General features: G+C 34.1%; 4 protein-coding genes across 7 annotated transcripts; 1 reads left to right on the forward strand and 3 right to left on the reverse strand.

The window, feature by feature from the left end:
* Positions 1 to 444: 444 nt before the first annotated feature.
* Positions 445 to 4427, reverse strand: LOC132275219 (sugar transporter ERD6-like 16). 2 transcript variants are annotated; one of them, XM_059776649.1, is made up of 18 exons: positions 4054 to 4427; positions 3778 to 3840; positions 3589 to 3678; positions 3432 to 3491; positions 3261 to 3326; positions 3084 to 3149; positions 2923 to 2998; positions 2753 to 2817; positions 2574 to 2666; positions 2407 to 2487; positions 2226 to 2310; positions 2097 to 2143; positions 1949 to 2011; positions 1783 to 1842; positions 1646 to 1699; positions 1432 to 1491; positions 1013 to 1127; positions 445 to 921 (listed from the first exon to the last, which is right to left on the reverse strand). In XM_059776649.1, exons 1-18 carry the CDS (start codon positions 4252 to 4254, stop codon positions 806 to 808), a joined length of 1461 nt encoding a protein of 486 aa, XP_059632632.1. In that variant the 5' UTR covers positions 4255 to 4427; the 3' UTR covers positions 445 to 805. The 2 variants fall into 2 exon arrangements, with proteins under 2 accessions (XP_059632632.1, XP_059632633.1); XM_059776650.1 differs by having other exon boundaries at positions 3778 to 3951; positions 4054 to 4187.
* A 1714-nt stretch (positions 4428 to 6141) lies between these two features.
* LOC132275221 (sugar transporter ERD6-like 16) lies at positions 6142 to 10067 on the reverse strand. 2 transcript variants are annotated; one of them, XM_059776651.1, is made up of 18 exons: positions 9778 to 10067; positions 9464 to 9526; positions 9286 to 9375; positions 9128 to 9187; positions 8957 to 9022; positions 8779 to 8844; positions 8618 to 8693; positions 8448 to 8512; positions 8269 to 8361; positions 8102 to 8182; positions 7922 to 8006; positions 7795 to 7841; positions 7647 to 7709; positions 7502 to 7561; positions 7318 to 7371; positions 7174 to 7233; positions 6728 to 6842; positions 6142 to 6636 (listed from the first exon to the last, which is right to left on the reverse strand). In XM_059776651.1, exons 1-18 carry the CDS (start codon positions 9976 to 9978, stop codon positions 6521 to 6523), a joined length of 1461 nt encoding a protein of 486 aa, XP_059632634.1. In that variant the 5' UTR covers positions 9979 to 10067; the 3' UTR covers positions 6142 to 6520. The 2 variants fall into 2 exon arrangements, with proteins under 2 accessions (XP_059632634.1, XP_059632636.1); XM_059776653.1 differs by having other exon boundaries at positions 9464 to 9640; positions 9778 to 9915.
* Positions 10068 to 14236: 4169 nt separating this feature from the next.
* On the forward strand, positions 14237 to 22719 carry LOC132275223 (serine/arginine-rich SC35-like splicing factor SCL28). Its single transcript, XM_059776654.1, has 7 exons — positions 14237 to 14661; positions 15380 to 15457; positions 19027 to 19191; positions 19355 to 19413; positions 19545 to 19584; positions 21340 to 21627; positions 22376 to 22719. Exons 1-7 carry the CDS (start codon positions 14252 to 14254, stop codon positions 22383 to 22385), a joined length of 1050 nt encoding a protein of 349 aa, XP_059632637.1. The 5' UTR covers positions 14237 to 14251; the 3' UTR covers positions 22386 to 22719.
* A 357-nt stretch (positions 22720 to 23076) lies between these two features.
* Positions 23077 to 27139, reverse strand: LOC132275224 (NADH dehydrogenase [ubiquinone] 1 alpha subcomplex subunit 8-B-like). 2 transcript variants are annotated; one of them, XM_059776656.1, is made up of 3 exons: positions 27038 to 27139; positions 26645 to 26859; positions 23077 to 23443 (listed from the first exon to the last, which is right to left on the reverse strand). In XM_059776656.1, the coding sequence occupies exons 2-3, from the start codon at positions 26830 to 26832 to the stop codon at positions 23311 to 23313; spliced, it is 321 nt and encodes a 106-aa protein (XP_059632639.1). In that variant the 5' UTR covers positions 26833 to 26859; positions 27038 to 27139; the 3' UTR covers positions 23077 to 23310. The 2 variants fall into 2 exon arrangements, with proteins under 2 accessions (XP_059632639.1, XP_059632638.1); XM_059776655.1 differs by lacking the exon at positions 27038 to 27139 and having other exon boundaries at positions 26645 to 27031.
* Between the last annotated feature and the right edge of the window lie 519 nt (positions 27140 to 27658).

The following is a 27658-nucleotide window of genomic DNA, read 5'->3' on the forward strand; positions in this document are numbered from 1 at the left end:
TGACTGGAATCCGATGTGGCTATGGCAATCATTCAATGAAGAGTAATGACACGACAATCCATCGATTATTTATTTATTTTTTGGATCCAAATGAGTAGATTTCAATAAGGACTCTTGTCAGCAAAGAATAAGAACAGACTCTATCTCTTTTTTAAGTGTTTAATGAATTTTTGAGCATGCTTGCAATGAAAAATCGAACTCAATCATGGAATTGGAACTTACCTCCCTTCTTCTTTGCTGCTGTCATTTTTGTTTTACTGAATTTGGGATAGTGGAGTATCCAAAATAGTATATGAACCTCCTCCATATAATTGGAGGTTTTTTTTTTTGTTTTTTTCTTTGAAAGTTAAAGCAAAAGCACACATATCCACACATAGAACTGTAAATTTTGTAAAATTTACTCAACCTCATCATAAAGAGGTAGGAACAGAAATCTTGCAGAAGTTAGAAATGAAATAGGTTTTATTAATCTCAAAATATTGGTCACAACTGGTGCTATTTGGTCATATCCCAAGCAAGAACATAGGAATGTAACTCCACTCAATTTCTCATATTTTCCATACACAGAACTCAGTTTCAGTTGGTTACATAACCAAAATGATTATTTCAAACTCAGATTGAAGATGTATTCCCAACTTTCTTGTGACGCCAAGGAAATTCTCTGTTATACACCATCAAAGCCTTAAATTTGTTCCTCCATAACTCTTCTTGTAATGGCCTTGGAATTTCATTTCAAATGGAATACTGGATAGATTATGTAAAAAAAAAAAAAAAAACCATGTCTACTTCATATATCTCTCCGTGTCTACGAGTTGATGGATGTCTGAATTTCTTCCAATGTTTTTCCCTTGGTTTCGGGTACTATTTTTGCCACGAATAGTACACAGAGTGCGCAGAATCCAGAGTATATTGAAAATGTACCTGAAAAAGGCCCAAAAATGTGGAATCAGTTGTGAAACAATCCAAACCTATCATTTCAATTTTATGTACTAAAGTTCAAAATTGTACTAACCAGTAGGACTCCAGCTCATAAGAAAGTTGAAGGTGTAGGAGACTGCCCAAGCACCCAACCAGTTTACTAGCACCACCAAACTCCCTGCTGCTCCCTTCACATGTAAAGGGAAGATCTACCAGGGGAAGAAATGAAATGAAGTTCAATAACTTTCTCAGCTCTTCGTTTGGTTTCCAAGAAAGAGAGAGAAAGATAAAACTTCAATGCTACTGTCATAATTAACTTAGATTGAAGATGCAAAATTCTATCCAAGATTCAGATTTTGGTCGAGGACGAAAACTAGGAATGGAATGCGATGTTTGTTTAACATGCTTCTTAACCATGTCATGGAAAATGTTAGATATATTGTGAAATGGTACTTAGAAATGAACCGATGCAATTTTTTTTTTTTTTTAAGAAGTTAAAGATTATTCAAATACCTCAGACATTATCACCCAAGGTACTGCTCCCATTCCAATAGAGAATGATGCCATATAAATCTGGTCCAATTCAGACAGAGTGAGAGAGAGAGAGAGAAAAAAAAAAAAAAAAAAAAAAAAACCAACAACAACAACAATAAGATGCACATAAAGATCTATGAAAATTCTGGATCGGATCATATAAAAATTTTCACAAGGTGAATTGTAGAATTACCAGTACTCCAGAAACAGCCACAAAGGGGACCCATCTGATAAATAAATTTTGATCCTGATTCACAAAAAATTGAACAAGATCAGATTTAATGCAATAGAAACATTATTGTGGAAACAATTGTACTTTTGGTGATATACCTTGAGAAAGAAAGAAATTCCAGTTAGGAAGCAGCCTAGAAATGTCCCAGTTGCAGACACCTTCAAATGCAAAACAATTTTAATTATAGCCTTCAAAAACTTATCCCTTGCTGATTAGTTTTATAATAAAAGGTGAAAGTGCTAATAACAACTACTAATCACTCACCATAAGAAGAGGTCTTCTTCCAGATTTGTCCATTAATATCGCTCCAATTAAAGTTATTGGAACCTATACATAATGAATATAGGTGAGTTTAGGCATATAATGTTTCACTAATTCATCTTTAGAGGTCAGTGAAAGAATTTGAGAATACCTGAATCAAAGCAATAGCTACTGTTCCAATTTTGCCAGAAGATAGCCCTACCATTTACATAATATTTGTTAGTGATAAAGTTCAACATCAAAGGGTTGCAGTATAAAGCATTTTGAGTTTTGGAATTACCAGCTGCTACAAAGGTTTCGCTTACATAGAAACCTATTCCATTAATCCCACCAAATTGTTGGAACACCATTAGTCCGACGCCAATCTAAACATAATCAACATGTTGAAAACTGTCGGAGCTGAGCAACCACTTGGAAACAATGATCATAATTTTTTTTAGCATGTAGAGAAAGTTCCTTACAATCACTGATCGTATGTGTCTGCTGTCAAACAAATCCAGTATTCTAGCTTTAGGAAGACTTTGAAGAGTCTCAATATAAACCTGTCAAGAAACAAAAATAGTAAGTTTTCCACACTTGAGCTGCAAGGAATGTTCAAATAGATGATTTGTTAAGAGAAGTGGTATACTTGGATTTCAGCAGATTCCCGCGAAACATCTGCATCTTTGCCACGAAGTCTGCTTAGTGCAATCTCAGATTCTTTCACGAGGCCTACCTTTGCCTGCAATTTTCAATTTTAGTTTCATTTCTCACCAGTTCTCTCATTCAAAACCATAATTGTGAAAGCTTGATTTTTCCTTCACTCACCAGCCATCTGGGAGACTCTGGAATAAAGAACAGCCCCACAAGCAAGACAATGCACGGAACAAGTCCTTCAATTCAAAGCAATTAGTCAGTTTTTATGTGTGTCCCAATTTTTTTTCTAAACTTGTACCACATCTCATCATAGAATTATAAACTGCAAAATTATAATTTACCAGTCAGAGCTAGTGTTCGCCATGTTATCATTGTTCCAATCAAGAATGCAAACGATGAGCCACAAACAATCATGAGCTGCAGAACCGAAAAAGAGGAAATGTCATTGATCAAGTCCTTTGAATCTGAATTACATAAAAATCAAGCAATATGACTCTCCTACCTGATTTATTGTAGTGAGTCCTCCCCGGAGATTCTTTGGTGCTATTTCAGCTATAAATATTGGGATCTATTATTCAATTAAATCAATAGTTTGTTAGATCATGGGATAGTGCCAGAAAACATAAATTTCAAACCTTGTTAAGTTAGTCGTATAATGCTAAGTTGTTAAAATATTTACCACATAAGAGAAGATGCCAATGCCATAGCCTGTGAAAAATCTTCCAATATCAAGTGGCAATGTTCCCTATATAAGTATCATGATACAAAGAAAAATAACAATGGGTGATTAATTTTTTTTATATTTACCAAGTTCTAAAGAATAAAAAAAAAATGTGCGTATAGTATATACCATGGAGAAGTAGACTGCTAGCCATCCTGTAATGCAGAAACCAGCTGACATTCTCATTGCCTGATTCCATCAACACACCAAACAAAGTTTAATTATCCGAAACCAGCTGAGCTTAGCTTTGAATTAACAAGAATTTTAAGTACTACACAGCACACACCCCTTTTCGACCAAGGAAGTCTGCAATTCGTCCACTTGTTATAGCACCAATCATCGCGCCAATTGTTAGTATGGAACCGAACATGGAGTACTGCAAGGTGATAGAAAATTAGTTCCAATTTGTATGATACCCCGCGTTGCTCCTAGTCCTACTGACCGAAAAGGAATTAAAAAAAATAAACCGACAAACCTCAGCTAGTGTCAAACTCAGGTCTTCCCTCATAGCAGATTGAGTGGGTGCTGAGAAGCCCACCTGCAAAAAAAGCTGACTTAGGCTAAAGATTTATTTTTTCTTTCCCTTTTTTGCTTTTGCGTTTGCATTTGTTTTCGTTTTTGTGTTCGTGTGTTTTCATTTTTGGTGTTCCTGACCAAGAAGAAGGAAAAAGAAAGAAGAAACTTGTTAATTAAGTGTTTCTTGAACCAAAAATTGGTTTATACTGAAAAAGACATTTTGATATATACTTACACAGGTTCCAAATTCAAAAGAGCCACATACTGCAACAAATGTACTAAGCAAAAGCATGCCAATTGAGCCACTTTCATCATCTCTCTCATTGGCCTTAACATCTTCATACTCTGCAATTTTCTTATGCACTAAGAATGGCTTTTCCAAATCTTCAAGCTTGCTTTCACCATTTTCAATGTCTTTACATTGATTCATGGCCATATTTTTCGACCTGTTTACCAATCTAAGTACAAAAAAAAAAAAAATACAGGAGAGAAGAAAAAAAAAAAAAAAAAAAGGTATGGACTGGAATGTGTTCAAAGTTGATATGAATATGAGAATGCTGAGCCTGTGTGGAGTTATAAATACATGTCACAATGCTAGATATTTAAGTACCTTTGTCTCATATTAATGATTGGGTATTAAGATATTCTATAAAGATTGATATTGGAATACATGTGAAATGAAGCTGTATCTGACGTGTGTTCTAATCAGCCTATCATATGGATATATGGTCGGTACGTACAGAAATCTGTTGAATGTGAAATTTAGAAATGGTCAAACAGAATAAACATGTGGTCCTATTTAAATAATGGTAACAGATCCTCTCCAAAGAAAGCTCTCTCCAAGTATTAATCTTAGGATTACTAAAGCGTCACATCCGCTTTTCCATTCAACTTTCATGTTAGGGAGTAGTTTCCTTCCTATAATTGAATTCTTCTCTCAAAACTAGTCAATTATTCTATCAATCTCGAATAACATGGATCTTTGGAAATTGGAGATATTTTAAGGGTTTATGTAGAAATCTCAAATTTGAGCAATACTAATTTTTCTAGAATTTGTGATTAGAAATATATGTTTGATTAATCTTGCAAATCTTCAATTGTAATACTAAAAATTGTTGATGGTAGAGAAAATCGAAAAAGAAAGTTTCAGAGGTAAGAAAGTTATTTTAAGGGTTTATGTAGAAATCTCAAATTTGGGCAATACTAATTTTTTTTAGAATTTGTGAATAGAAATATATGTTTGATTAATCTTACAAATCTTCAATTGTAAAAATCAAAGATTGTTTTTTATTAAAAAAAAAAAAAAAAAGATTGTTGATGGTAGAGAAAATCGAAAAAGAAAGTTTCAGGTAAGAAGTTATTTTAAAGGTTTAGGTAGAAATCTCAACTTTGGATAATACTAATTTTTCTAGAATTTGTGAATAGAAATATATGTTTAATGAATCTTGCAAATCTTCAATTGTAATAATCAAAGATTGTTGATGGTAGAGAAAATCGAAAAAGAAAGTTTGAGAACGGTAAGAAATTGTTTGAGTGAATTCAATAATCAAATAAGTTATTAATGTGGCCCATTAGTAGTGTAAGGATTAATACATGTAGATGCTTAAAGAGAACTTTCCTTGGTGAGGATCCGTACCCTTAAATAATACCATTGGATTAACAAATGAATCCTTTTAAGGAATTACATATTAAAGTTACAAAACAAGAACACACAATTTTTATTTGGTACACCTAAAAATTAGGCCTATGCTTAAAGGTTGCAAAAATTTCACTATTACGGCACAAGACACAACGAGTTTAAAATGAATAATATAATAAGTGCGAAAAATACCAAAATACTATTCCAAAAATTCGAGTTTGAGTAACCTTACCTTAAGTAGGAGACGACTCCCGCCAACTTACCGCAATGTTGAATTTTGGCGTACAATATTTTTGAAGCTCCACACTACCATGACCTTTTTCACTTTTATATATATATGGTGCTTTGTCTTAGTTGGACTGATGATAAAGAATACTAAAAGGATGATGAGATCATGAGACTAATATTTTATTATTAAATACTGTTATTTAATTAAGGAAATGACTCGAATTCATCTTCGCTATGGCAATCGATGACACAACCTTTTTTTTTTTTTGCCACAACCCGCACAGTTGAAATATGGCTCTTAGGTGGACTAATGATAAAGAATATATAAAAGGATGATGAGACTAATGTTTCATTATAAAATATTGATATTTGACTAAGGGCAAACGCACACACATGCCTACACATACAACTGTTAAATTTGGTGTAAAGAAAGGGCTACTTCATGTACCAAACGCATTGTACCCAAAAGAAGATATTGAGTATAAATTAAAATTAAAACTAGCATTCAAAAGTAAAAATATAATTCCGAAATAAGATCTAGTCAACCCTATCACAAAGAGGGAAGAACAGGAATCTTGCAGAAGTTAGCAATGAAATGGGCTTTATTAAGCTCAAAATATTGGTCACAGCTGGTTCTTTTTGGTCATATCCCAAGCAAGAACATAGGAATGCAACTCCACTCAATTTCTCATATTTTCCATACACAGAACTTGTTCCTATCTCTTCTTGTAATGGCCTTGGATTTTCATTTCAAATGGAATACTGGATAGATTATGTAAAAAAAATTAGTTCTTTCTTTGATATAATAGAGTCTACTTCATATATCTCTCCGTGTCTACGAGTTGATGGATGTCTGAATTTCTTCCAATGTCTTTCCCTTGGTTTCGGGTACTATTTTTGCCACGAATAGTACACAGAGCGCGCAAAATCCAGAGTATATTGAAAATGTACCTGAAAAAGGCCCAAAAATGTGGAATCAGTTGTGAAACAATCCAAACCTATCATTTCAATTTTATGTACTAAAGTTCAAAATTGTACTAACCAGTAGGACTCCAGCTCATAAGAAAGTTGAAGGTGTAGGAGACTGCCCAAGCACCCAACCAGTTTACTAGCACCACCAAACTCCCTGCTGCTCCCTTCACATGTAAAGGGAAGATCTGCCAGGGGAAGAAATGAAATGAAGTTCAATAACTTTCTCAGCTCTTCGTTTGGTTTCCAAGAAACGAAAGAGAAAGAAAGATAAAACTTCAATGCTACTGTCATAATTGACTTAGATGGAAGATGCAAAATTCTATCCAAGATTCAGGTTTTGGTCAAGGACGAAAACTAGAAATGGAATGCAATGTTTGTTTAACATGCTGCTTAACCATGTCATGGAAAATGTTAGATCCATTGTGAAATGGTACAAAGGAGTACTATAGAAATGAATAGATGAAAAAAAGAAAAAAAGAAAAAAAGAATTGAGGAATTAAAAGGTTATTCAAATACCTCAGACATTATCACCCAAGGAACTGCTCCCATTCCAATAGAGAATGATGCTATATAAATCTGGTAAAAAAAAAGATGCACATAAAGATTTTTGAAAATTCAGGATCATATAAAAAAAATTCACAAGGTGAATTGTAGAATTACCAGTACTCCAGAAACAGCCAAAAAGGGGACCCATCCCAGAAATAAAATTTGATCCTGATTCACAAAAAAATTGAACAAGATCGGATTTAATGCAATAGAAACAAATTTTTTTTTTTTTTGGGTAAGTAAAATAGAAACAAACTTCAACATTATTGTGGAAACAATTGTACTTTTGGTGATATACCTTGAAAAAGAAAGAAATTCCAGTTAGGAAGCAGCCTAGAAATGTCCCAGTTGCAGACACCTTCAAATGCAAAACCATTTTAATTAGAGCCTTCAAAAGCTTATCTCTTGCTGATTAGTGCTAATAACAACTACTAATCACTCACCATAAGAAGAGGTCTTCTTCCAGATTTGTCCATTAATATTGCTCCAACTAGAGTTATTGGAACCTATACATAATGAATACAGATGAGTTTAGGCATATAATGTTTCACTAATTGATCTTCAGAGGTCAGTGAAAGAATTTGAGAATACCTGAATCAAAGCATAAGCTACTGTTCCAATTTTGCCGGAAGATAGCCCTACCATTTACATAATATTTGTTAGTTATAAAGTTCAATATCAAAGGCTCACAGTATAAGTACATGTGTTTTGGATTTACCAGCTGCAACAAAGGTTTCGCTTACATAGAAACCTATTCCATTAATCCCTCCAAATTGTTGGAACACCATTAGTCCGACGCCAATCTAAACACAATCAACAAGTCCAAAACTGTAAGAGCTGAGCAATCAGTTGAAACTAATGATCAGAAATTTTTTAACATGTTGAGAAAGTTGCTTACGATCATGGATCGTATGTATTTGCTGTTAAACAAATCCAGCATTCTAGCTTTAGGAAGGCTTTGAAGAGTCTCAATATAAGCCTGTCAAGAAACAGAAATAGTAAGTTTTCCACACTTCTGCTTTAAGGAATTTTCAAATAGATGATTTGTTAAGAAAAATGGTATACTTGGATTTCAGCAGATTCACGAGAAACGTCTGCATCTTTACCACGCAGCCTGTGTAGTGCAATCTCGGATTCTTTCACAAGGCCTACCTTTGCCTGCAATTTTCAATTTTAGTTTCATTTCTCACCTTTTTTCTCATTCAAAACCATAATTGTGAAAGCTTGATTTTTTCTTCACTCACCAGCCATCTGGGAGACTCTGGAATAAAGAACAGCCCCACAAGCAAGACAATGCACGGAACAAGTCCTTCAATTCAAAGCAATTAGTCAGTTTTTATGTGTGTCCCAATTTTTTTTCTAAACTTGTACCACATCTCACCATAAAATTATTAACTGCAAAATTATAATTTACCAGTCAGAGCTAGTGTTCGCCACGTTATCATTGTTCCAATCAAGAATGCAACCGATGAGCCACAAACAATCATGAGCTGCAGAACCGAAAAGGAGGAAATGTCATTGATCAAGTCCTTTGAATCTGAACTACATAAAAATCAAGCAATATGACTCTCCTACCTGATTTATTGTAGTGAGTCCTCCCCGGAGATTCTTTGGTGCTATTTCAGCTATAAATATTGGGATCTATTTATTCAATTAAATCAATAGCTTGTTAGATCATGGGATAGTGCCAGAAAACATAAATTTCAAACCTTGTTAAGTTAGTTGTAAAATGCTCAGTTGTTAAAATATTTACCACATAAGAGAAGATGCCAATGCCATAGCCTGTGAAAAATCTTCCAATATCAAGTGCCAATGTTCCCTATATAAGTATCATGATACAAAGAAAAATAACAATGGGTGATTAATTTTTTATATATTTACCAAGTTCTAAAGAATAAAAAAAAAATGTGCGTATAGTATATACCATGGAGAAGTAGACTGCTAGCCATCCTGTAATGCAGAAACCAGCTGACATTCTCATTGCCTGATTCCATCAACACACCAAACAAAGTTAAATTATCCGAAACCAGTGAGAGCTTAGCTATGAATTTACAAGAATTTTAAGTACTACACAGTACACACCCCTTTTCGACCAAGGAAGTCTGCAATTCGTCCACTTGTTATAGCACCAATCATCGCGCCAATTGTTAGTATGGAACCAAACATGGAGTACTGCAAGGTGATAGAAAATTAGTTCCAATTTGTATGATACCCCGCATTGCTCCTAATGAAGGAAAAGGAATTAAAAAAACATACAAACCTCTCCTAGTGTCAAACTCAGGTCTTCCCTTATGGCAGATTGAGTGGGTGCTGAGAAGCCCACCTGCAAAAAAAGCGAACTTAGGCTAAAGATTTTTTTTTTTTTCTTTCCCTTTTTTGCTTTTGCTTTTGCATTTGTTTCCGTTTTTGTGTTCGTGTGTTTTCATTTTTGGTGTTCCTGATCAAGAAGAAGGAAAAAAAAAAAAATGAAAAAGAAGAAGAAGAAGAAGAAACTTGTTAATTAAGTGTTTCTTGAACCAAAAATTGGTTTATACTGAAAAAAAAAAAAAAAAAGACATGTTGATAAAGACTTACACAGGTTCCAAATTCAAAAGAGCCACAGACTGCAACAAATGTGCTTAGCAAAACCATGCCAATCGAGCCACTTTCATGATCTCTCTCATTGGCCTCAACATCCTCATACTCTGCAATTTTCTTATGCACTAAGAATGGCTTTTCCAAATCTTCAAGCTTGCTTTCACCATTTTGAATGTCTTTACATTGATTCATGGCCATATTTATCGACCTGTTTACCAATCCAAGTACAAATATATATATATATACACACAGAAGAGAAAAAAAAAGGGATGGACTAGAAAGTGTTCAAAGCTGGTATGAATATGAGAATGCCGAGTCTGCGTGGAGATATATATATATATATACGTGTGACAATGCTAGATATTTAAGTACCTTTGTCTCATATTAATGATTGGGTATTAAGATATTTTATAAAGATTGATATTGGAATACATGTGGAATGAAGCTGTACCTGACGTGTGATCTAATCAGCCCATGCTATCATATTGATATATAGTCTGTATCTGTGTGTACAGAAATTTGTTGAACGTGAAATTTATAAATGGTCAAAAACAATAAACATGTGGTCCTATTTAAATAATCCCATTGGATTAACAAATGAATCGTTTTAAGGAATTACATATTAAAGTCATACAACAAGAACACAAAATTTTTACTTGGTACACCTAAAAATTAAGCCTATGTTTAAAAGTCGTAGAAATTTCACTATTACAGCACAAGACACAACGAGTTCAAAATGAATAACATAACAAGTGTAAAAAATATCAAAATATCCCTCCAAAGATTTGTATGCAAAGTTTTTTGAGTTCTTCTATCATCGCTGTTTGTTCAGTAATAATGAAATAATAACATTATCTTCTTACCGATCGACTGTACATCAAGACGACTCCCACTAATCTGTGTTGAATTTTGAAATACAATATTTTTGAAGCTCCACACTACCCACCCCTTTTTCACTTTTATTATATAAGTTGTGCTTTGGTGGCTCTTAGTTGGACTAATGATAAAGAAAACATAAAAGGATGACGAGACTAATGTTTTATTATTAAATATTGTTATTTAATTATGGGAAAAGATATTATGTTGGATGTTCTTCATAATTGTCTATCTTCGGCTATCATTCAATGAAGAGTGATACAATTTCGTTTTTCGGTTTTTTTTTTTTTTTTTTTTTTTTTTTTTTTTTTTTTTTTTTTTGCCACAACCCTACACAGTTGAAATATGACTTTCTGAAAAAAAAAATTGAAATAAAGAATTTGGATCTCTCACTTGTGCAATTTTAGGCCTATGGCGCTTCGGTGTATCTAAATCATTAATGCAACAGTCACATTACAAATTTAAATTTATACTACAACAATTTTAAATTAACAACATAACAAATATGTAAAAATATTAATATCTTGATTAATGGGATTGCAATATTACAATACAATACAATAGTACATGAATGTTGCATTTTGGATATAAATATTTTTACATCCTTGTTGGTCCAAATTAAGTGAAGAGGAGTATTTTTGCCAAAACTATATAAATTATGTAGCATGCTCTTTGGGAAGAGGACAAGATCAAAGTGCAGACAAACAAATCGTGTAGTCTTTAATTAGATATTAATTACCAACATACATACATATATATATATATATATATATAATTTCTTTTGTTAAGAGAGGGCTGGTTTAGGCTGACTATATTTTTTCTTTTCTTTTCTTTTTTTTTTTTGCTCATATTTAATTTTGTAATACATATATTTATTTTAGTGAGCTCGTGAGTTCACTAAACTGATAATAGGCCATCATTTGATGAAGAAGAGTCTTAGAATAAACATATTACCATGATTATAGACAGCCTAACTTGGCCAGTCCCTCTCTAAATGGCCAACCATTACCTCTCCAGTGCAGCTAGGGTTAGGCTGCTATTTTTATGTGGCCAGTCTTTCCATTTCTTAAATCATTTTTGATAATTTTGACAAGACATGCAACAACTCTTTATTTATTTATTTATTTATTTTATCTAATAATTAACATAAACAATTTAATCAAAACAGGGGATTGAAAAAGAAAGAAAAAGATTTCCGAGGCTATATCTAAAGCATGTAAGCTCTCCAAAAATCACACTGAAGTTTCAACATAATCCATTGCGAATCTAATTTTGCATTATTATTAAGAAAATAAACTTTTAACCAATTTTTTAACTCAACTCAAGGTGAATAGTTAAAGAGTTCTTATTCCTTTGATGCTATAAATGGGACCAAAGATGATCCAACACAATAACTCGTCCAATTAAACAAATTGATTAAAAAATAGATATAAATAACATTATTCTTATTATTATTTTTTTGTTAGAGAATACAACTTTCAATTCAATCTTCTAACAAGTTGTGGATGTGGGTTCCACAACCCAGTAATCATGTTTTGTTTTTTTCTCATTAAACTTTAGACTATAATGATAAAATTTAAATAGGTACAAATAGTTGAAATTTTATAATTATAATGATAAAATTTGTCATAAAAGGGTAAAATTAGAAAACCACATTTCTCTCTCTCTTTCTCTTGTCTATAATAAGTTCATTATTCACCCACCTTCAATGATTTTCTTTAAATTTGTCTACACTCTCACCTAATCACTTTGAACTCTTTTGTGGTATACCTGCCATGTGAGGCCTCTACCTTATCCTTGACCACAACCATTGAAATTACATACTGATTATGTTTTATTTGAAGCGATTAATTTGAATAATTAATTAGTCCAACATTTGAAATAATGATATCATTGTATGCCCATTAAGACACTCAAAGCTAATTATACAATTGATTGTGACCATTTCAGATGAGTCCAAAAATCTGAGTTGGAACCAGGTGATCAAATTTGCAACTCTGATATGTTGTATTTTACCAGTCGACGGCATTTATGATGGTAGTCATGTGATTTATTTTTAATCAGATAATATTTACGTGATCTTTTGTAAGGATATTCTATTCCGACGGCTGATGCATTCTATTTTGACTGCTGATGTCAACCTATATTATATAAACAGTCTTTTTTTTTTTTTTTTAATTATCCAGTGAAGTTATATATATATATATATATATATATATATATATATTCTTAAATAGTATTCACACACATATTTTCACTAACGTTGAGGCTCGGATCCCTAACCTTTTTATGAGAAGTAAGGACCTAATATCGATGACCTATTAATATAGTGATGAAGTTATATAATTTCTTACCAAATCAAAAATGATATATTTATTACTATATCTGATTGGGTAATTAAAATATAAGTGATTTATTATTGACACATATCAATGGCGAAAATTATGTACATTCTCCCGCGAGTACCTAAGCATTTTCCTTTCTAATTTATATGCTAGAAACATAGTGTGATTCATTATAACTAGCTAATTGGACTAATTAAAAATTAAAACTAACATTAAAAACATTATTGGTTCCATTGAGGGCCTTTAAATATTCACTTGGAACCAACAGGCATGTGGTCTAGCGGTATAAGAATCCTACTTTTTAAAAAGAGATCAGGAGTTCGAATCTCAATAGAGACAGTATGTGTGAGTCTCGACTGAAAAAAAAAAAAAAAAAAAAAAAAAAAAAAAAATTCACTTGAACTGAGTACACATGAATCTAGGGATGTCATAATTGTACTATACTAAATAACTCAATCCAAACACAACCCGTCTAATATTCGTGTTAGGAACCCTAATCCGACCTATTTATTAAACGGGTTATACGTATAACCTGTTTAATGACCTAATTATTAAAATAAAAAATTATATTAGTTAAATTATTAATAACACTCAACTAAATAATAAATACCAAGAAAATATAAGTTACAATCTAGCCAAATTACTAAATAATCTCCCGTCTACAATGAAATAAATTATAAAATATAAGTTTAGATAATTATTTTGAAACTTAAACATAAATTTATTTACAACACGTATGCTTAAACGAGTTACGTGGATTAAACCACCTCAATTCAAACACGACACGATTAATTAAACAAGTTAATCGTGTCGATCCGTTTACAACCCAAACCCGTTTAAGATCAACCTAAATACGTTTAACTTGTGTTGTGTTCGAGTCGTGTTTACAGGTCATGTTAAAATAGTTTTGTTATAATATAAATGAAACACCTGATATAGAGATTTTTATTTTTATTCTTTTAACCATTTCGAGACATAATACTTTGAAAATACAACATGGTATGCTAATGTGTTACATTCTTGATATAATAGTATTATGAGTATTACATTATTTATGAAGTAGCGTTACAAACGTTACATTTTTATTTATTTATTTTTATTTTTTCATTTTGATGTAACATATTTTTACAATGTGAAATGTTGTATTAAAACGATGCGATCTTGATCCTCTTTGATGGGAACTTGATCCTCCCATATAAATTGGGCCTTTTTATATGGACTTGATCATCTCTTGTGAATTGGGCCGTCTAATGGCACAATTCATTTTGATGCCTGAAAGCAAGAAGAGGGCATGGCAAATTCGTCGCCGTAACTATGTTATATCTATAATTGCGAAATTGCCCTTGTCTTATAAAGGGTACCACTACCACTCGGCGCATGAACCATCCGCAGAGGGGCTTTTAGGATTAGGGTTTATCTGGTCTCAGGGTTTTCAATTTCCCCTTGAAATCAAAGTAGAGAGAGATAGAGAGAGAGAGGAGAGAGGTGTTGGAATGGGGAGGTACAGAAGCCGAAGCAGAAGCTACAGCCCTAGGCGTGGCAGAAGCCCACCTCGACGCAAGCAATACGATGAGCCACCTCGCGATACCAGGTCTCGCAGAGACAGACGATCCCCTGCTCCTTCTGGTCTGCTCGTTCGCAACATCTCTCTCGACGCAAGGTCTCTTCATTTCTTCTTGTTCTGGTTCTTGTTCTTCTTGTCGTCTTTTTATTTCCTTTTCGACTAGGTTTGTTTCACTAATCTTTGTTTGATTCGTAAAATTTATTGTATTATTTTTGTTGTTATGCTCTCCATTTTATTCATGTCATTTGCAGCAACAAATTTATTGGACTTCCTCTAATTAGCTGTAGTTTTATTGTGTTTTTGGATAATTATTTCCGAAAATACCCAAAACAATTGTGAGGAGTTCCCGACTTTATTTCAATTATGGAATGGCTTATATTTCTTTGTTTATTTACATTCGTTGATCTTCTTACTTGTGAATGATTTTCACCCTTTTGTTCACGCAACTCCATGTTCCAAATTATTTGAATTCGATATAATGTCAACATGATCATTATTTGTGGGATGATCTTCTTGAATTATTGTCATTCGTTATTTTTATTTTATTGTATAGTTTTTTAAGTATATTTTTAAAGGTCATAGTCTCTATAAATTGAGTGGGCTGAAATGTTGGGTATTTGAACTGTATGCCAGAAAACAAATTTTTTAAAAGAAAAGAAATTTGTTAATTACTTTTTAGTGGAAATGCTCTGAGATGGGATTGTCATCTTTCTGTTTCCTAATTATGTCAAATACTTGTTACTGTAAACCTTGTCAACGTTTTTGTGTTTTTGCAGTGTTTAAAGGACTAATGGTTCTATTTGATGCTGTGCAGACCAGAAGATCTTAGAAATCCGTTTGAGCGATTTGGTCCCATAAAAGATGTGTATCTACCTAAGGATTACTACACCGGGTATGCTTATTTCTAGTATTAAACGTCCATATGTTGGTGTTGTATTTTTATGGCTCTGGAGATTGGAGTCCTAAACTCCTTAAGAACAATACTTGCATTTTGAAGTCATGCCTTCCCTAAGATTTGCACATACAAGAGCCTAGGATTGAAAACATTGATCTAAATGGGTTTATGGCCATTGAAAATCTTAGACCCTTGAGTTAAATTGAATTATTAATAGAAATCGAACTTGCATTATAATATATAGGAAATTATGAGGGGCACCCACCCCCTGGGAGGAACTGGGAAGGGGGGAAGTTTTTGGTGATTGATTGCGACACTGTGAAAGTTGAATTTGCAAGCAAGAAGGATCATTTGCAAGAAATTACACATGCTTTACTCTTTTTAAACTCGAATAGTTTAGGAAATTACATGTTTATCTATCACAAGGAGCTGATTTTACTTCCTATTTTGTCATTCAGTGTGAAACTTTTTAGAAAGCAACTATTGAATAGTATCATGATACCAGATGGGCTGGGGAGAATTATTGAAGTAGACTTATTTTTTTTTTTTGATAAGTAAGATTTTATTAAAAACGCTCAAAAAAAGGGAGTGAAGCCCAAAACACAAAAGGAACAAAAGGGCCAAAGGGCTCCTTAGACCTTCAGATAGGCCAAAAAAACAATAATTTCCTCCATAGATCTATAATTTCTCCCTGAAACCCAACAAAAAAGAGTAGAAATAATAGAGAACTTAAGCATAGAAACAGGCTTCTTTTTTTCGTCAAAATATCTCCTATTTCTCTCAAGCCAAATACACCATCAAATACAAAGCGGTGTAGCCCTCCAAGCATCCCTATTGCCAGCCTTAACAGAGATGCCTCTCCAAGCCTCAATCAACCCTCTAGAGGAAAAAGGCATGGCCCAATGTACTCCAAATAAACGAAGCATCAAATCCCAACAATCTCTGGCCATGCTGCAATGTAAAAGGAGGTGATCAACAGTCTCCTCATTACACAAACACATGTAACAGTGATTAATCACCACCTGATTCCTCCTCCTCAGATTATCCTGGGTTAAAATCTTACCCAGAACAGAGGTCCAAGCAAAAAAGGTGACCTTGCGGGGAGCCTTGGACCGCCAAATAGACTTCCAAGGGAAGGGATCTCCATGACCAACCGAAAGACATCTGAAAAAGGACCTAACCTCAAAACGGCCATGTGAGGTAGGAATCCAGAACCACCAATCCGATCCCCCAAAAGAAATCACCTGGCTATACAACAGATCCAGAAAACGAGAAACATCCTCGATCTCCCAATCTTGAAAATGTCTCCTGAACTGAACATCCCAAGACAGTCTCTCGTTATCAAAATGATAACAGTCAACAACCATGGCTTGTCAATGAGAAGCAATCCTGTAAAGCCGAGGGAACGCGAGAGCAAGAGGGAGATCCCCAGACCAGAGATCCATCCAAAAACTGATCCTCCTTCCATCTTTAATACAAAAACGAACATGCTTGCAGAAATCATCCCAACCCCTCCGAATGAAATACCAAACTCCCACCCCCCTTAGACCACGCAACTCCAGGGAGCACCACCCACCACGACTTTCCCTAAATTTGCTAGCAAAAAAATTTGGACCATTTCTCGATTTGTGCGTGTCATCCTTGCGCAGGGGCCATTATTTCATGGCAGTTAATGGTAAATATTTCATTGTGCAAATGTCCTGATAGCTTGCTAGTTTGATGTATTATCTATTTCACTTTATTGAACTTTACATGATTTAATTCTGGTGTCTGTTTGCTAGCAAATATAAGATTTAGAGGGGAATATTTGGCATTATTAGTTTTGAATATGGGTACTGGTCTGAAAATGGCTTGAATCATTAGTTGGGTCGGTTGAAATAATAAATTTATGCAATAGATCCGGAACATTTTTAAATAAAACCACGAATATGAATAAGAAAAAAAGTATACCATCCATTGGTATGTTTTCATTTAGTATTCTAACATCATTCAAGGGGTACCCAAATGAAGTGCTTGATTGTTCAATTATTAGAAACTTGCAATTCTTGTCTTTTATTAACTCCATGCGTGTTTCTCAATTGAACACAATTTTATGATGTGTAGAATGTTTTGAACAACCCACAAAACCCAACTAGAAGAAAGTGTTATTTCTTAATTATCTGCGGGAAATGTACAATACTTTGTTAAACTAATTTTGATGCTATAGCTTTTTATTAGATCATGGCCATCATTTTATTTATTTATTTTTATTTTTTATCTATGCTTTAAGCTACTTTCTCTTTGCCCTGCCTCTTGTCCTTTTAACGCCCTCATTTTTGGCTGGGTTTTGTCGGTTAATGTTGTCATTGAGCCTTTTCTTTTTCTTTTCCTTTTTTTTGGGGGTGGGGGGTGATGGGGAAGATTTAAGAACAAAAAAATGTGGTTATCATTTAAAACGAACCAAGTTACTCGTGATCGACTTAGTTGAGGTTCGTTTGAGATGTCATTAGATCAACGAGTCAAACTTGTATCACATTTGGAGATTGACTAAAATTGTTGATCGTGGCCTCAACTTTGGTTTGTGATCCCACTAGACAAAGCAATTGAGGATCGCAAGAACCTAAACAGAAATGGAGAGCGGGGACTAGAGGGAAAATTTTGGTGGACTGTTTCCTCGATGGCCACAAAAGGTTTTGCAAACAAGTACTTCTATTACATGTGGCATCAACTCATGGAAATAACCTGCCACCTCAGGTAGCTAATGAGTAGAAGACTAGAAGTGTGGTGCATATATAGAGGGATGAACTCCTTAATTTTTCCCTCTAGTTCCGTTGTAGGACAAAAAGGCATGGGCATACATATAATACCACTGTATTGTTTACTGTTCTAGAGCTCAGTTAAGTCTCTTTGTCATCATCATCCTCTCCTTGATCCCATTTGAATGGGGTTGCTCAAGTTAGCAGGTATAAATGGGTTTGCATGGGATAGGATGCCTCAAAACAGACCTACCCTGAGCCTGAGCTCAATTTTGGTCGGCCAGATCCCATACTAGTCGATACACTGTTACCATCATCCCATGCCCGTCCCAAAAGGCAGGGTGTGTTACCAGATTTATTAGATAGATCACCATCATTATTTGCTGTACATAATACTATCATAGAATCTTCAATTGGTGCAGCCTTGGTTTTGTGTTTTCATTTGGCTTATCGGTATTATCTTCTTTTTCATTAAAAAATGATCCCTATAAGTTGTGATTTTTAGATCTTGATTACTAATGGTGTACCAGAGAACTTCATGTCTATGTAACAATGAGAATCAGGTTACATGCTGCACTGAACCAAAATTAAATACAATTTATGATTCTTCCACATGTGGTACTTCGAATTTTCTTGAGATTGCATTGGTGTTACCATACCGTAGTAAATGTTATTGTTGATACGCTCAGCTCTATGGTTTTCTTAATGAAGTGAATTTTGTTGTGAAGATAGATGACAGGGATGAATTATCTTACCTTTTTACTGTCTTATTTAAATAGTCAACACATTTGGAGTTCCATGGCTTAAGATAGTTCTTATTTGATTTTTTAGGGAACCGCGAGGCTTTGGGTTTGTGAAGTTCCGTTATCCAGAAGATGCAGCTGAAGCAAAGGAACAATTGAACTATACAGTTATTGGTGGACGTGAGATAAGAATTGTTTTTGCCGAGGAAAACAGAAAAACTCCTCACGAAATGCGTAGACATGCACGCACAAGGTTAATAGCATTTAATTTGTTGTTATTTTGCACTTTTGGCAAATCCTTTTCTACATCTTTTTCCCTTACCTTTTATTTTAATTTAATAATTTATTTTCTGTTTGAGAATTCTTTTAATTCCTTAAGCTGCGGATAATTGTTTCTGTTTCCTTTTTATGTATAGTGACCAGGGAAGCTATAGGAGGCGAACTCCACTGAGGTCCCCAAGACGCCGTTATCACTGTCAGTTCTTTTTTTTACACCTATAACTTAATTCATTCATTTGACATTTCTAACAAAATTTTATTTGTGTGTCGGGCTATGTGCTACTAATTTACCCTGCTAAATTATTGTAATATTTTCTATGACTGCAGCTTCCTCACGCACACCTTCTCCAGCAAGGAGTGAGTTAAGGTCTGGTTTCGTAACTGTGAAACAGTTTTAGTTGCCTTGCATGGTTTGGGATTATTGTAACTTTCATTTTGTATCCTTTGGAACCATACACATTCTATATGGACTTGGCTAGTTCAATATTCAGTTATAAGTTGTGTCTCTCTAAATTAAAATTTAGATCCTGTTTTAAGTATTAGCCACTTGTCCATTACCAAAAGCACTTGGAGAAACCATTGAAGCTTTTCAGTTTTCAGCACTTAACGGGTTATTGATGTTGAAAGGCTTCACGAACTTGGGTTTCTGAAGGTTTTGGAATTAGCTTGATTTTCAAAGTGACATGTTGTTTACAGCCAGTGGATCGGAGAAAGAATTAGGGTTAATTAGTGGTAGATATGGTCTGTTTTTTAGTTGTTTCATTTAATGTATCTTTCTATAATATTCAGGTTGTCTCTTTTTTTTCTTTATTCTTCTCTCCTCCTGTGTCTCTGTTCGTGTATGTGTATTTCTGTGATTCTTACCTTCTTTCATTTGCAGTTGTTATTTTAAGTTATTTTAAACAGTGAACCTTTTTTCCAATCTTGATTTATAATATTAGGATAACAAGACTCTATCTTGGATTGGTGACACCAAAATTTAGTTAGAACTCCTATTAGTAGCTCTAAGTGTTTTTTTCTTTTTAATATGGGTTTATACCGTTTTCCCACAATTCCCTTGCTCCTATTTTTGTAAGGTCCATAAAAATCCAAGCATCATACCTAGAGGACACGTGGGGCTCGAACCGCTCACCTCCTCTTTGGGGAGGAGAGGTCACCTCCTGGGCCAATGACCCGGTTCTCTGTTGCTGTGATTTTTCCTGTGCACAAATGTTGTTCTCTTAATTTTATTATTACATGTTCGAGTGGATTTGAATGACATTTGCTGGTGGCCTTGTTCATGCAGATTCTAAGTGAAAAAGAGAGACTTAAAGAATTCAGGGTTAAGAAAGACAAAGAGAAAAGAGATCATAAAGTCACAGACTGCTTGCTTTCCTTTTCATCAAAGCCTCTTCAGAAGTTGCATTATTAATTTCACCTTCATCAACTTTAACCTAAATTGCATGGGCTTTCCTATTTTATGCCTTTGACTTGTAGAGCTCCTATCCTCTAATGAAAACAACTAAGTATATATGGTGCGTGAAATGATTGCAATCACACGAGAACTTCATTTTTCTTTCTTAAGTTAAATGTAAATTTGATATCTTGATGTTGCATACTATCCAGTTAAAGAAAGAATTTAGAGCTAATAGTTGCCAAAGAAAGAATCAACTTCAAAGAAGGCAAGCCATTCAAAGTTTTTACCAGTAGAAGTATGATGAAATTCTCCAAGAAAAGATAGTATCTGGTTTTAAAAGTCGTGGCATGGAGAGCTGTGAAGTTTTCAGATGCTGATCAACCAACACATCATTATAAAGCCTTAAACAGTGTTTGGATCTAAGTTTCATATTTTTATGCGGAAACTCTGAAAGATGCAGGTAAAAGACATTTTTTCCCCTAGTAAAGGTCATATTTCAATCACTTGAATTTACGAGTGAGGGTGTAATTAAAAATTTTACAAAACACAGGATTATATATTTTCATGACTGTTGAAATTGGTTTGGTGGAGTATATAAAGTCTGATCAAGATTATCTTTGTGAATTAGATATTCTTTTATTTTGTATTCATATATTGTTGCTCTATGTCTGCACACTTGAAATTCAAAGTTATTCATGTGTTTGCTTTTCTTATTCACTGGGACAGGGAACGCAGATCAAGGGATGATTATTACTCTCCAAGACATTCTAGATCTTATTCCAGATCAATTTCTCCACAGGATGAAAGAAATTATAAGTTGAACCAAAGGTCCCCAAGGCGGTCGAGGTCTGTTTCGCGGTCCCTTTCTCCACGTGATGAGAGAAGTTACAGGTCTAACTACAGGTCACCAAGTCCGGGAGAGAATGGTCGGAGTCAGCATGACAAGAGAGATTATGAACCCAACAGGTCGCAGAGTCAGGGAGTAAACACTCTCCTAAGATCTCGATCCTACAGGTATGCACTGTTTTCATTTTTTAATTTTAATTCAATGAGAATAATTCTAAACAGCTTCTCTCGACCCAAAGTAAGGCCTAGATTATCTTTACTGATGTCCCCAAAAAAAAATAATAATAATAATCTCTTTACTGAGACCTTGATTTTACATCGTGTGGCAGTTTAGAAATTATAATCCTTGTTCTAAAGGTCCTGCTGCATATGGTTTTGAAAGGCTTTTGGGGCAAACACAAAAGATATGTGGCTTAAGCAAAATACATGCAGACTGAATATTAACGAGTCCTATGCTTCAGGGCCATCATCAGGCTTCTCTGTCTGAATTTCCGAGGATTTTAGCAACAAATTGCACCAATAATAATAAGTTTTGAGTTTATGACATTAGTTTTCTATTTTGTTTGACATCTTATGAATTTACCTATGTTTTTATTTTCGCTATTCTTTTTATTTTCTTAATCTCCAAAATTCTCTAATTTTATATGGTGATATTTATTACTAGTACTTATTCCTTGTGATTTGAGGTTTATGCCTTCACCTTGGGGCAAATTCCTTTTACCTTCAAAACTACCAGTCTTTAGACTGAAAAAATGAAAAAGTAAGAGGTTCCATCAAGGTGGTATCATGGGAATCACCATCCTTGGGTAGCATCTCACTGCTCGATAGGTGGAACTTATTTTGGCTTGCCCTTTTTCTATTCTTCATCCGTTGAATAGAGCTTCTTATCCAGTTTATTAATTGTTTTTTCTTGCAGTCCTCGCTGATGGTTGTTCAAGCTATGTTGCTGCCCTTTGGCGCTGTTCATGTGATGTTGCTATCCTATGGGTCTGGTTGTGGTTCCTTTACAAAGCTTAAAGCTAGACAAACTGTATATTTTGATATTTTCAAAAAGATGTTTGGGTTATATACTGTTTATAAGGAATTTAATCAAGTTTCCATTGTTTTTTAGGAACATCCTAATTGGAGTTTTAACATTTTTTCATTTGCTGAGACCGGAAGCACGATTGTGGGGACAAACTGAGCACTATAAATTGAGACATGATTTTGCTGTATTTCACTCCATTCCTCAATTTGAATTGAGCCCCAGTTTTATTTCAATTTTTTTTAATTGCGTAGAATTGGCATGACTAGAGAATAACTCCCATTGATAATGCAGTAAATACCATTAAATAAATATCTCCAACAGAAAGGATTTGCTATACAAAATAATTAAATAAATGACCCACAGCTAAAGAAAGCCATCAGTTCTTTTGGCTGTTTTCATGCTAAAGAAATTTACACAAGCTTAATTCGGTCTCCAAGTAGTATTGCTAATGGGTCCCCTTGTATAGCAAAACCACGCTAGTATTACTTTTTTATAAAATGGTAGCTTACCTTCACCAAAGGTCGAGTTCCAACGCGAGGGTGAGTTTTTTTTGTAAAAAAATTTCCATACACCATGATATCTATTGCATATACCAAACAAATGCACCAACATGGAAGCAGAATTTATCAATAATTCTGATACGAACAGAGGTAGCATTGTCTTGCCGCTAAAAAGCATCTCTCAACAACAATTTCTACCATACCGAAGATGGCATTCGAAAACCAGGAGACGCTACAATTTGACATGCACGCAACAGTAGAAACTGCTCATTGCATACTGGCGTAAATTATTAAGGGCATGAGATTTCTGGTATCATTTGCCAATCACTCCAAAGGGCATGCTTTCTCAAACTCTGCTTGCTCTTTGCGACACAAGTCAAACTCATTTGTATAATAGTACATACAACCGGCGTAAGCATCCATCTCTTTTGTGCACCTCTGGTGCAGATCTTTCAGCCTGCAGAGCCAAGTATCATGCAATTTAGGAACACTTTCGGACATCATGTACTTTTTTGTAAGTACATCATTATTTTTCTGTAATAACAAACTTTGCAAATTTCTTATCATTTAATCACCCAGAGAAGTTCAAAATTATTACAAGAAAAGCCAAAGTTTAACTTCTGTCCATGGAGAGAGAGAGAGAGAGAGAGAGATGATGTCTTTAGGAGAGGCAACAAAGAAAGGTATGCTCAATGAGGTATGAACCCTCTCTGACTTCATAAATGGACGCCCCCATTACCACCCGTTCTTAGTTCCTTGCCCCAACACTGCACATGTCTTCTGTTTCTCACTCTCTTCCCATAAATACCTCTCTACCGAGTCAACACTTCCCCACCATTTCTCTCTCTCTCTCTCTCTCACGCGCACACACACAGATACCACAAGTTCTCTAAAAATCAATTGTATGTCATAATGGGAGGCAAATTTTGATAAAAAGAAATACTTATTATATATATATATATATATATATATATAATAAAAAGAAATCAGTGCAATTAATAGCTACCTGGTTCGTTATGCATGGAAAGGAATTAAACTCTCTGCTGCCTCAACCAAACCAGGAGAATGTCTAATCCTTTTTGAATCTATCACTTAGAGATTTAGGGTATAGGGTTATGTCAAATGCGCACTTTGACCTTTTAGGCGTCTGAATCAAGAGTGTAACAACTAACACCTATATTTTTCCTTAAGCTGAACCCCAAAACTTGATGAGAATAAAGCTTCAACTTGATTTAACTAACAAGAAGGCCTAGATTGAGAGAGAATTAGGTTTATATTCAATGGAAAATGCAATCAATTGGTCTTGGATTACTTAGGCTTTGTTCCATATTGAAATTCAAGCCAAATTCACTAAGGCTTTAATTGAGTAAACTTATCGCAAATTGGTGACAAAAATCATCATCGGGAAGGAAAAGAGCTAGTAAAATACTGTAAATCTTCCATCTGAAGGAAAATAGCGGGTCTAATTCCAAAATTGTAGCCTTGAAGAGCCAACGGATCAAAATCCAAGAACTGTTATTCATGTACCAATACAAAGATCAGAAGTAAAAATGATAGTGTTAACAATGGGTTTTTCATCATATTGGCTATAATTGCGTTATCTTTGACGACCAATTTTCTTTTCAAGTTTTCCCTTTCTTCATTATATTGATGTATTTATAAATCAAATACTAAGATGTTACATTAAAAAATGGACAAAACATCAAAACAACAAGTCTTAATAACAGTCAGCAATCAGCATGGTAAATAATTGAAGCCTTTCATAATTCTGCAGCTACACAACATTTATTTTAAGACTTGTCCTATTTACTACTTTATTTTTAAGGTAGACAACCTTCAATTTAGTGTCATGATCAAAGTAAAAAAAAAAAAGCTCAGTAACAATATAATCGCATGAATGAAAAAAATTAATGTGAATGATTTTCTAATAAATGGGAGACGGGGTTGTCACACAATGATACAGTTTAATCCGAAAGAATCAAAATTTGTTTCAAATGAACAATAAACAAGGCAAGAATAATGAAAAGAAGCTCAGCTCACCAAAAATGTCAGTCTCATCTGCTGATGAATCAAGTAATAAGTCGTACAAACACGATACATTGACCATTTGTACAACTGAGTCTATATCAGTTTTGTTTTCATTATAAGAAATTCGAGTCCCTCTCAATTCAGAACCGGAAATCACCCTAACTTATTCAGGAACTAAATTGCTAGCATTTTGAAGTACTTATTTTGTTTTTCAGAGCAAATTTTACTCCATCTCTCTCTTAAAGTAAAGTACTCACAAAATGGAAATCAAACAGTACTAAGAAATGTTGAGATGCTGTTTTATGATTAATCTTTTGGATACCAAGTAAGAAATTAATAATCCAGCAAAGATAAAATACTTCAGGAACGAAGCCTAACTTCTTTGTGATAAATTACAAACTCAGATGGGAGTCCTTTCAAAAACAAGGTCAAGTGGTAACTTGGCCACATTTGGCTGGTATGCTAAATTAATTCCCAGGCATTGTTTCATTCTGAATTGCAATAAGGGAAAGGTTGATTACTCAAGATATGCTCCTCAAATATGGTTCTATTAGAACCAGTAGTTCTGTATATTGCAGACTTTGATTGAAGATCACAACCATCAAATTTCCAGCTGCAAATTAATAAATCGGGTAAAGATGCTAGTAACCCTGAGGACTGGTTTATTATGGCCTCGCAGTTCTCAGCAAGGTACTAAATCCAATGCAAAATAAATATAAAAGGTAAAGCTTTAGTGCTTTGCAGAATTTCTTATGTCAACTATTGCTAGAAGACACTATTTACCAGATTCGGAAGGAGAGAAACAGTATGATATTAAAATATTCCTATCAACCATCTCCCTGAGATTACTTCTATTGTTCAGCACAGATTCGCTTCTCTGCAGTGTGGTAAGACATCTCAATCAAATAAACGGATCAAATAGTAAAGGAATCTACCCGGCTATAATTCTTTGTTCCTGGATGCTTTAGAAACTGCAGTCTAATATTGTAATGTGGGCTAGCTTTTGAGTTGCACTGCTATTTCCTTAGACGAGTCTACTGATCCTAATCTGGAAACATTGCCATTTGGTGGTATGTATGTATAAATTCTAGGTCTATACTGTTTTTCACTTTTTTGCTAAGGGGATGCCTTTTTTTACTTATAAGATGCATGATAATGCTTTGCAGTGTGTTAATTGAATGAGGAGATATTGCAAACTCAAATTGTCAAACATAACAAATAAGTAGATAAATAAAATAAGGAAAACAAGGCTTCAACTTTCCAGAATTATTGCAATGCCATTTCAGAAAAAAAAAAAAAACACACACACATACACACAAAAAAAATCAGCTTTACATATAGTCAACTCAACCATTGTCAGACCAAGAAATTCATCATCTTTACACTAAACCTGGACAAATTTCAACCTGAAAAACTGAATTTAACTCACACGCTACCTTAACTAAAAGCAAAATCAAATTCAGAGAATAAAAACCCTAAATTCCTAATGCCATTGAGATAAATATCTCATGAATTAAAAAACCTGCACAATGTTCAACCTGAAAAACTGAATTCAATTCATTTAAAACCTAAATTTCTACCACTAGTGAGCTGCATTAATGTCTCGTGAAGAATAAAAAGCAATACTTACAAGCTAAGAACGCAGCTAGTGACTTGGCGGCCTTTGTCGAGGCATTTCTCAGGGTTAGGATCGTCTTTCTTGCATTTGAGGAACGCCAAGTTTTCGTTTCTGCATTTCGTCGCTATGTGCTTCGACACCGCCATCAATACCGCCGATGTGGGGATCGGATCTCCTTCGGGGCTCACAGTGCTCGCCATTTCCAAGTCTGATGGATCCAATAGCCTCTGATCAATCCAAAATAAGAAATGAAAATTTCAGTGAACAATTGGAATCTGTTTGGTTGCTGAGAAAATACAAGGAAAAAAAATGAAAATTGGGACTCTTTAAGCTGGGCAATTCCTGGTTACTCAAGGTTTCTCGGCAACCACACAGAAAAGTAGCAGTGGTTAGTCATCTCAGTACCTTTTTTCCTCTCAGTTGCTTTGGTTATTTCTCAAACTAGAGTTTAGCTAGGGCTCTTGATTGGAGTCTACTGAGCAGAGAAACGGTCAACGCTAACGTGCGCAGGGTGAACACGATACACTAGTATACCCATACCAACCAATTACCCAATGCAATGTAATAATTATGCGAATGTAACAACGATGTAAATGTATTAAATTCTACATTATGCGAATGTAACAACGATGTAAATGTATTAAATTCTTGATTTAATAATATTATAATATATAGTAATATATTTTATAAATGTTGGATATTTAGTATGAATGTGTTAAAATTTTATTTTAATAATATTATAATATGATGTAACACGATGTTGTATTTTTAATATAAATGTATTCCATAATTTTATAAAAGATGAGTAGATATAATTTCCTTCTGAGTAATACTTATTACATATCCTTTTGTTAATGAAAGAAAATGAAAAAGAGTGAAAATCTTTGTACTTTTTCCATTAAATTGCTGGGAGTCAAAACTTGAAATTTTTAACATTGGAATATTCATTTTTTGAAAATAAAAATACAATAGAAAAATAATGAGACACTTTCTTCCATAGTCATTTCATTTATATTATAATCTATC

This window comes from Cornus florida, unplaced genomic scaffold (genome assembly GCF_030987335.1).
Source record: "Cornus florida cultivar Cherokee Brave unplaced genomic scaffold, ASM3098733v1 CherokeeBrave_3.0.0_Hap2_Chr09, whole genome shotgun sequence".
Taxonomy (NCBI): domain Eukaryota; kingdom Viridiplantae; phylum Streptophyta; class Magnoliopsida; order Cornales; family Cornaceae; genus Cornus; species Cornus florida.